Source organism: Clavelina lepadiformis, chromosome 3 (assembly GCF_947623445.1).
Source record: "Clavelina lepadiformis chromosome 3, kaClaLepa1.1, whole genome shotgun sequence".
In the NCBI taxonomy this organism is placed as follows: Eukaryota; Metazoa; Chordata; class Ascidiacea; order Aplousobranchia; family Clavelinidae; genus Clavelina; species Clavelina lepadiformis.
The window spans coordinates 3,290,661-3,300,671 of NC_135242.1; the positions used below are offsets into that span (position 1 = coordinate 3,290,661).

Here is a 10,011-nt window from a genome sequence, read left to right on the forward strand (position 1 = left end):
CCAGCATCGGTTATGTTACTTGTCAGGTGTTTGCTTACAAGTAAAAAAGGAACCGCAATTTTCAAAACTTTGACATTAATTTTGTAACGAAAATGAAGATCGTAAAAGACTTGAAAAAGACTTTTAAAACTTTACAATGGTAATTTTTTTGCTGGTGTTTTAGTGTCTTCGATTTATTTATTCTTGCCTACCTACTTTTGTCTCTTTTGGACTAAAAGCAGTTTTTTGTAAGACATAAATTCGGCGACAATTCACTGATCACTACGAAGCGAACAGTCTTACGTTTTCGGGACCTTGCTACAGAGCGTGTGTTTTCTGATCGATCGGGTATTTCATTAATGATTGCTCTACCCATTGCTCTTTGCTATCGTGCCTGCAGAAGATTGGCATAAGCACCAATCTGCGTATGGTATCAGGCCCATCCTTACATCACGTTTAACCGAATGAGTAGCGATCAACTTAATAAAACCTTAATGAATAAGCTTAGTAAATTCTATAACATAACTTGTTTTTTTGTAAAAACAAACTTGGCTTATAGTTTCATCTGTAGCGCGCAGCACAATGGAGTTAAACTATATTGCGCACCACATCGAATTAACGGAACAGCTAATCTGCTAATACTAGAACTAAACTGTAGAAAAAAATTCTGCATAAGCGCTCACTCTAAAGTAGACTGCTGAGCAACATACCAGACATTTAGCAAATCAATACCTTAATTGGTTTTTGTTATGTCGTCCAGCAATAATGTAATTAGTAGATTCCAATTGATGAAGAAACAATGAAAAAAATTGCGATGGCAGATAATTTCCCTGATGCGCAGTCGCAATTCAAATTCCTAAACCAATAATAGAGATAGAGCTTATATTTGCCTTATTAATGTGTTGATGAAATATTTAAAAAATAATAATTTAGTTACATGTTTGGGGGAATACCCGTTCGGTATGCATTTTATTTATAACAAATAATAGAGAAGAAATCTGTATAGGCCTCTTGATACTTTTTAGCCCCAGGCCCATTATGGTCTTAATCCGGCTCGGATCCTATCTATAGAAATTCTCTAAACTTCAGTTGAGTAGATTTGATACAAAACACAGAGAATCTGATTAATTCGACTTTTAAAGTTGTTCATTACTAAGCTTATTTTTGGACAAACATAAGAATTACGACAACATTAGAGTTATTCAGAGAAAAGGGTTTTAAGAACCCGACTGCAGTTAAAATGCATCTCTCAACGTTACAAGATCACTTAGAAAGATTGTTTTCAAAGTCGCGTATTATCTCTCTCTCATCAAAACTACAGCATGCAAACGGAACACACTGAAGGAGCGAATTAAAGAAACAGAATTTAATCGTAAGGGACAATGCGCTTATCACTACAGGAAATGCTTCGGATTTTTGGACTCACAGGCTCAGTGTTAATTCTAACAAGAGAATGTTCGATAAAACATGGCTATTTTGAATATGACGATGCGGTTATCGCGAGGTCGATCGTGCAGATAAACATGTTTACCAATCACATTGTCAATCAATTATTCTTCGATTGATGGGTAACAATTATATCGTGAACTGAGAATGATCTTATGACAAGTATGACATTATGCAATAAACGCGCAGTAAATGGTTGATACACAAACATAACGTCACGACTTGGGAGACAATGGAATCAGTGTGTTCCATAACCAGTAACGTGACCTGTGCTGTGCAGAGATCAGTTGTTTCTACAGAATAATTTTACTGCTAAAATAAGCTTTTGCTTTTTTCGTTAAAATTATGATTGGCTTCAGAGACATATTCCTTTGAGATTTTTCTTTTCTATGGAAGATTTTAAGCATGAAAAGTGTTTCTATTGAGGCAATTTACCGTAAATCTGTAGCACTCAAGTGTACTAAGTTACAGACCGCATACAAACACATTTTATTACGCAGGAAAAACAACTAATGCTATACCGAAATCCACAAAACATTTTGTGAAAAACTACAGAGCACATTATAAACATCATATAGTCCAACATTTTTGCTAATGCTATTCCCAAACACGGGACAAGAAAATAATAAACTTATTCTATTTTAACAAGATTAGATAGCATTTGAAGCTACGCGTGAAGACAATTGTGTAAACAGACACACACAAATCGCCGAATGTACGAAGCCTAAAATTTACATCCTGGTGAAGGGGTTAAGTGTGCCGATAAGTTGGTATTCCATCACAGTGAACAGCTTAATACGATAACATTGCCAGAGAAAGAGGGGGGTGCCAACAAAAACCAAGCAAAAGGCAATTGCAGGGTTAAACAGTCGCAAAGTTTACGATCAAACTGATCATATTTTCTCTGTGCGAAAATTCGTGCAGTCTGTCCCGAACTGAACACAATCGTTGCTGTAGGTTGTTTCGTTCTGAAACTTGCCACCAACCCTAGCCCATGACATATTTTGTGTTGTAAAATGGACTCCGACGCGCCCACTGCCGTCTACGGATATTGCGCCACCGCTTCCGCCAACTCGCGCCTTCATGTGGTTCAAAGACTTCATTGTCGCTTGCTGAGGTGACATTCCTTAGAAGAAAAGTCGTTAAGATTTATTGCCATGAAGTGAAAAAGCAACCGCACTAAATGCACACATCTGTTAACATGTTAAATAAAATTCAATTCGACTGAACATACACAGCAGGGTCTTTGCGAAGTCAGAACGAGACTTTCAACGACGATTTTTGTCAAATGAGGAAGCAATAGCTTTTTTTTCATCTTAAGTGAAATTTCTTCATAGTTGTCCTAGATCATTGACTTACCGTGTTCAACGTACATGCTGATCATTCGTGCTAGGTTGACTTTCATAATCGACTCGCCGTGGCCAGTCGTTGAAACAGCAACTAGAAACGACATTTATTAAGAGCAACATGTTGTGACTCATACGTACAATGAACGCAAGAACCAAAGCAATACAAATGTCTGACGAATAAAATGTTTTCTACTGTTTTGGTTCATGCATTCGTTCAACTGAAGAAACGTTTATCCTTGTTCAAAATAATTTATTCTACAACACTATAGTCTAAAGACAGTAAACGGCCAACTGATACTACAGCGGCAAGATTTATCTGATTACTTGAATTGTTGTCAGCAAAACCACCACTGCCACCGATCGGCGAGTCCGAAATTCTTCCTACTTTTTGCGCATTTATTCCGCCGGTAGATGTCGCACATGCCAAATTACCATGGCAATCAAGCGCCACTGCACCTACAGTATCATGTCCACTGCACATGTGAAAAGTGTTACTAAAATGCAATTCGACCAATGCTAAGATGCCAAAGACATAATTGACTCACTCCTGGCTATCAAAGAGTTCGTGGATGGACGCAGAATAATTCTTGTAATCTTTCATCTCTTTGCGGCTTTCGTCTGTGATGAAATACTCTAGCGGTCGTTCCTCCAGACCATGCTGCCTTGCAAGTGTCAGGGCCGCTTCTCCGCTCAAAAGGCAATGATGACTCTTGTAATTAAGAAAAAAGAGTTTCGTTAAGTAAACAATCATCTAGAGTGGAATTCGTAGTTTTTCCTAAACCGCAATTGGTCGTAAGTTGTAACAAACAGACTCACAGCGAACAACAATAGAGTGTAGCGGATGTCAGTCAGTCGGTTATCATGACTGCAGGTAATAAAGCAAAGTGGTAAACTAGGGATAAAAAACTTTATGCTTGTTTTCAACGTGATCTTAACTAACTGGTTACAAATATATCAGCCTCATAGCAATTATGTTACCTCATCTAGGATAAGCCTTGCTGCTTTTACAGGATTCTTGACGTGTTTGATGCACAAACAGCCTCCCATGTCGCATGTGTCCCCGCGCATTACAAGTGCGTGCATTTCGACCTCGCCCGCTTCGTTCAAGACCGATCCATGACCTGAACAACATGATCGTTAACTTTGACAAAAAAACGATTAATCTATAGACATTTATAAAGCATCCGAGGCTTCAGGCTAAATTTTAAGTTACATTTTCCTATGTATGAGTTGTTCTGAAATATTACAACTTACATGTAGGCCTATTACATACCTGCATCAAAGTAGGGGTTGTCTTCCAAGGCTTCCACTGCTTTTACAACAGCATCAATGCAACTGCCTCCATTCTTCAGTACTCTGCGTATAAAGTAACACCTATAGGCGTTATGCGAGTAGGCCAAACCGCTTTCAAAATTCAAAAATGTGAATTTGCCAAGTTAAGCATTGAATTGAAGAAAATGTATTAAGTATTGATTAAATTAAATTCATCTTACATAGTATTATTATGACCATTGAAACCTCTACTATACATAATACGTTGTTTTGTGTAAAACTTTTGCAAAATATTTTGACCGTGGTAACTTAAAGTGAACATTAGACATTAAATCCGGGAACGTTCATAACAAAATATTAGACTGTGAATCTATATTGAGTAAAAGTGACAACATATCAACAGTTAAGCTGTTTCTGGATGATTCCATATCGCGTATTATGCGTGGTTACTCGTTTCAGTGCAGCATTCGTCATTACTCGCGGGAAATGACGTACGTACATAGCAGCTAAATACGCTATCAATTGCTAAATACGTAAGAAAATGTTGCAAACAGGAAACTTTTCCCTCGTTTATTTAGCAATCGGTCAAAAAAGTACAAGCACTGTGATTCTGCAATCTCGAAAATTATAATCATCCAAATAATTAGGCAACACTTAACCTTCAAGTCGTAAAAAACTGTGACACAGATTTTCAATTCCCATGGCAACACCAACACCAGTTGTTTACACATTGCTGACTATCACTTCCGGGGATTGCCCTTGTAAAGTAGCAAACACGACCTAAGTTAACAACTGCAAGCTGTTACTGACCTGTGACCGGTAACAGCTGCATCCCTTACGCCCAGAGCCGAATGTTCATGAATATCACTGGGAATCTTCCAAGCTCCTCCATGGACGACAATCACCGGATCACAGATAAAATCAGGATCATTTGATGAGCTATTACCGTTGGTTATCATATTTCGTTTCTTTTCTTATTCTAAGGTTATGAAGGCAGAAATTCAGCGCATGCAACCGAAAACAAAATACCCGTGGTATGATTGGAAGAAACGTATGAGAACGCTCACTACAGTATATACTATATAATATCATGCGATGGTAAGACCGAGCCCAAAACGCTACGTATATACAAAACTGCCATCTGTTGCTTCCCTTCGATATTTCCTACAATAATGCTCCAATAATCATGGTATCGGATTCTTTATCGGCGGACTGGAGAAAGTTTTTCACGGCTTAAACCCCACCATGGTTCTTTACTGCTCGAAGCTCGGTTACCAAGCGCTGCGTATATTTTCCGATACGAGTAATTCTTATTTACTGGTCATGTAATTCTGCTCAGAACTGTTTACCAGGTCCGCTGAAAACCAGCAAGGGTCGTTAATGCCTTGCCCAGGGGTAGTTCAACGCCGGCACCGCTAGGGATAAAACACGGTTTTACTTCGCTGCAAACCGCGGTCTTTTACCGTTTCGCGATCGTGTCTTCACGCGCTGTCTCTGAAACAATCAGAGAGCAAATCACTTCTCCATGAAGTGGAAGGGCCCAACGAGAAAATGAATCAACCACCATGTTTACATGATCTCAGAGTACCGATAGGCTAGTACAGATATTATACAGTAACTAAGTATAACAGCCCGCTAATAACTGTGATACAAGAGTTTCGTTGCAATGCTAAAAACTATGTAGAACGCTTAATGATATGCTAGCAGGCTACCCCTCTAAAATTCGACACTGGAGGGTTTTGAGAACATCATTAAACGAAAAATGCTCAACCGAAAACGACACTTACAAGGCTTACGAATTTTGAACCCAATTCCGACTATTCAATTTAATCAATTTTTGGGAGAGATTTTTACGTCACGTGGAGGCCAAAGAGAGAGTATAAGTTGGGAAGTATTTCGAGTTAAGTTATTTGGGTCAAATTAGGTGTTAGAAATAAGCCAGCTGTGTGGTGGATTTGGGTTATGGATTAAAATAATACAGCTTGCAATAACTTTGTAGTCATTTAGGTTAACCGGAAAAATCGCTTCAAGCGTATAATACGATTGTCTCCTTTGAAACACTCGCAGCCTCATTATTACCTACTGCGTTCTTATGGGCGCATTTTAAAATGACGCAACTATGCATGATTGTAGAAATATGTACGTGACGAACCTATGCCTCCATGAAAACGTATATCATATGTTCAGTAATGTCGTAGCGTTATGAATAAACACTGCAAACGCACTATGTATTGTAATTGTTTCCGTTTGCCGAATTAAGCTAACTATGAACACGGTAACCGCATAGCCAACATTTATAGGGAAAATATACCACGAGTGTATTTAACAATTATATCACGATTCACTTGACTGTGTCTCGAACAGTATCGTAGCAACGAAACATTTCTATGGGCTGTGTTGGCATTTTAAAACCGAAACGTCCACAACGCTTCGCCCTAAAATAATGTACTTTCACTTTTCTATGGAACCGGTTGAAGCTTAGTTAACGGCTATCGCAGTAAATCCTTCCATTTGCTGCCTACACTGCCCTTTAACAGATGTATGACCTTGATTCGCGAAGTAGTTAAAATCGATAAGACCTTCAGCATTCAACGAACTGTGGTATAACCAGCAAGATAGTTGAGACAAACTAACGGTTCCAAACCCCTTGCCCTGTTACCTTTGAAAAGTAAAGGTAATATTTTCTTTTTATTCGCCCTTTAAGAGTTTAGATTTCGATAAAACACGTGGGTTATAATGCAAAAGCGCGCTTTCACGCTTGACTGACGATTGAAATGGTTGATCTGACTTTTTAACGCGTTTAGATTTACACCGTTTCCTTCAATTGAAGACAGGTTTTGCTTGCCAAAGTATAATACACAAACAAACGCTACTTGATGTTGAAACTCGACGCACAGCGCCGTAATGTAAAGGCTACTTAATTACAACAGATATCTTTGTCGCTGTTGGGTGACCTACGTCTCACACTGACAATCAGAAACACCTATAAATAGCAGTGACCTGTGTAAGCTCATAGCTTGCAGCTTAAGTTTAAGCTGCCCTGTATATTTGTTTCCTTTTTACTAGGGTCGACCACAGAGTGTTAATTTCTCCACGAACGGCCACACTGAGTAACATTTATTTTTATCGTAATACCACAACATACGTGAACATTCAGATCTAGTGGAGTGTCACCAGCGAGTGGGCGTCACGCAACCAATCACAAGCGAGAATCCGGGCCCACACCCAACCGCGCCAAACACTAAGGGAGGAAATGTTTCTAAAGCCCTGTTCTAGCATAGGCCTGCTATTTGTTACTGCCCAGACAAGCGTTAATGCGCATAACTCTAAGAAAACTTATACTGTACGTGCTGTAAGCGTAACGATTCCAAAGTGTTTGTTACTGTTAAACCGTTTCTTATTACTAGTTAGACTCTTAGACAGGATTGCCATCGGTCTGTACCCAAAAATAAAGACGACTACGAAACGAAAGAAGAACACTACCTTAAAGAGTGCACCACATGAGAAGGCAATTAATGTTCCTAAAAAAAAGAAAAAAGAAACGAGAAACTATTTGCATGGTCTCAGTTTTGGTACCTCTTTGGCACAAAATGGTACATTAAAGGGATCGAAATGTCCAAAGTAGGAAGCTCTGCCTTAAAAAATAAGACAAAAATAAGCACGTTTCTTAGAAATATACACATTAGTATTTTCTAAGACATTGTACTTGAAAATATGCAGAAGTATTAGAAATAAGCGCGGAATGGTGCTTGAATGAAACATATCCGGGATGGAATCCGTCATAATCACGTTTCCTCTCTTTGTGTTTTAAAGTTAACATTTCACCAATAATAATGAGCATTGGGGGATGTGTTATTTGATAAGTGGCAGTTGCAATGATCGATAATGATCAACAAACTCATCAAGTGTAACCACTTGAAATTGTCGAAGATTTTTGTCTGTCAGACAAAAAGGCTGACTGAAGTGATAATACTATTGGCTTTGACCAGAGATTCTCAAACTTTTTCAGCTTGCGGTGCACTGACAAAAAAAAAGAAAAATTCGCGGCACACAGTTTGAGAAATACTGGCTTAGACCTTTATACCATCCATAACTATGGACTATACTAACTCTGATTTACTGCATTTCTGCATATCTGAATCTGCAAATATTATTATTAGGAAAATGTTCATTCACTTACTCCCAAGAGTGCGAAAGTTGTGCCAAAGGTGACGTCAGAGAACTAACCAACGCTTTGGTTAGTAGCCCATACTGCCAATTAACTTGTTGCCTTATTGGCAAAAACGATGAAACTACAACAAAATATGAAGCTTTTGTTGATAATTTTGGTCGATAGTAATCTATAAATGATATTTGTATAGCGAAATTAGTTTACGGAAAAATGATCACTTCTTCACTGAAAACTGGAATGAGTTTTGCTACTGGTCGGTGGTCACGTAATGACAGGCTACGCCAGTCTCCTTATTAATCGCAGTTCTAAGAACACCAGCCAACCCTCGCTCAAGTGAACAGTTATACACGTCCATTCATGAACGCAGTAAACATCAAAGTCATCTTAACATTAGTTAACGAACAATGAAAGTCGTATTTGCGCAAAACATTATTTCGTATGACAAAACACACTGAAAATACACTATCTCGTTTTTTAGACCATTAGTAATTGCAGCCTTATTGTTCAAACAGAAGAACTTTGGCTGAAAAACTTTTGCTGCAATTCTTTATTGAATAGCACAAAAAAGTTTCTCACAACGTTCAGAAACGTATCGGCATAGCCCATAACGCAATTACATTGTTATAAGTTATAACTGACCAAACTAGATTTTAAACATGATTTTTGTCTGATGTCTGGCGAGTGTCTACTGTATATAAAAGCATTTCTTTGCTATTGCGTCACCTTCTAAACGACGCTGTTTTTGAACAATTGCGTCATCCGAATGGGATCAATTAAGAATCTATCTAAAAAATTTTCCTGCAAACAAACGACAGTGGTTGTTTCTGTCAAGTAAAATGAAATTGTTTGTGGAACTATCTCTTCATTAAAATGAAACTATCTCTTTTTCTACTTTTCGAGTTGCGTGACCACGAGTTATGCCTTAAAAAAGAAACCATTTTCTAAACGATTTGGTTGGTGTTGAAATGTAGTTATTCGCATCACAGCATTTTTGTCGCGATTAATTTTTTTTGAGTTACGACCTGAGCAATAACCGAAAGCAACGTTCTTAAGCTTCTGTGTAGATGGTGGGGTTGGAAAAATATGATGGTGTCACTAACGTATACAGATAGAACTTAATCGTGCTTTGTGTGGCCTTACGCTAACTACTACAAGATACCTTGTATAGTCTTGATTTATAGGCTAAATACCTTTATAATTAAAATCCTATTCCTGGCCTTACACAATAAAATATTATTGAAGAATATCATCAAAAAAGTAGGCTACTTATGCTAGTTCCACAATTTTGGACAATATTTTTCATCTTAGACTCTTAGAGTAACCATTATACTGTCAATAAACCGTTTCTGAATGACAAACGGCCGTGTCTGCCATTTTTTAAGTTATCATTAATTAACCTATGTCTTTTGATATAATACTTATCAGTAGGATAGCAAAACAAAACTTAATGCAAAGTCAAACTATAAATTAGTTATAGAGCAGCAAAATATCGAGAAAATTTAAAATTTGGCGGACTTTTCTATCAAAACTTAACGTAAGCTAATCATTTGTATTTGGTAATATGTTAAAAAAAAGGCGAAAATGTGAAGGGTATGAAACAAAAAACAATTTTGCGTTATCTCGCGGCTGAATGAAATCATCTCGTTGTCTCATCTTGGGAAACGTTCCATGACGGGTAACTTTCTCCTACACCTGCAAGTTACAGATAGAATTTTCAGAGATCTTTCAAGCTTGCATTGCAGTCAACATGCTTCGGTAATAATTAGGAAAAAGAAAGCCCGAAATAGTCCAAAA

General features: G+C 37.8%; 1 protein-coding gene across 1 annotated transcript; it reads right to left on the reverse strand.

Moving 5' to 3' along the window:
- Positions 1-1,895: 1,895 nt before the first annotated feature.
- LOC143450271 (isoaspartyl peptidase/L-asparaginase-like) lies at positions 1,896-7,170 on the reverse strand. The gene is made up of 7 exons (XM_076950748.1): positions 4,857-7,170; positions 4,048-4,130; positions 3,753-3,895; positions 3,320-3,483; positions 3,099-3,247; positions 2,785-2,865; positions 1,896-2,551 (listed from the first exon to the last, which is right to left on the reverse strand). Exons 1-7 carry the CDS (start codon positions 5,003-5,005, stop codon positions 2,319-2,321), a joined length of 1,002 nt encoding a protein of 333 aa, XP_076806863.1. The 5' UTR covers positions 5,006-7,170; the 3' UTR covers positions 1,896-2,318.
- Between the last annotated feature and the right edge of the window lie 2,841 nt (positions 7,171-10,011).

What these genes read in the sequence shown, in the direction of transcription:
- LOC143450271 (XM_076950748.1), bottom strand. Translation starts at nt 5,005, where the DNA reads ATGATAACCAACGGTAATAGCTCATCAAATGATCCTGATTTTATCTGT. An exon ending in CAACCCCTACTTTGATGCAG is followed by an intron (nt 3,896 to 4,047) that starts GTATGTAATAGG and finishes CATGTTGTTCAG; the next exon opens with GTCATGGATCGGTCTTGAAC. An exon ending in CAAGGCTTATCCTAGATGAG is followed by an intron (nt 3,484 to 3,752) that starts GTAACATAATTG and finishes CTTAATTACAAG; the next exon opens with AGTCATCATTGCCTTTTGAG.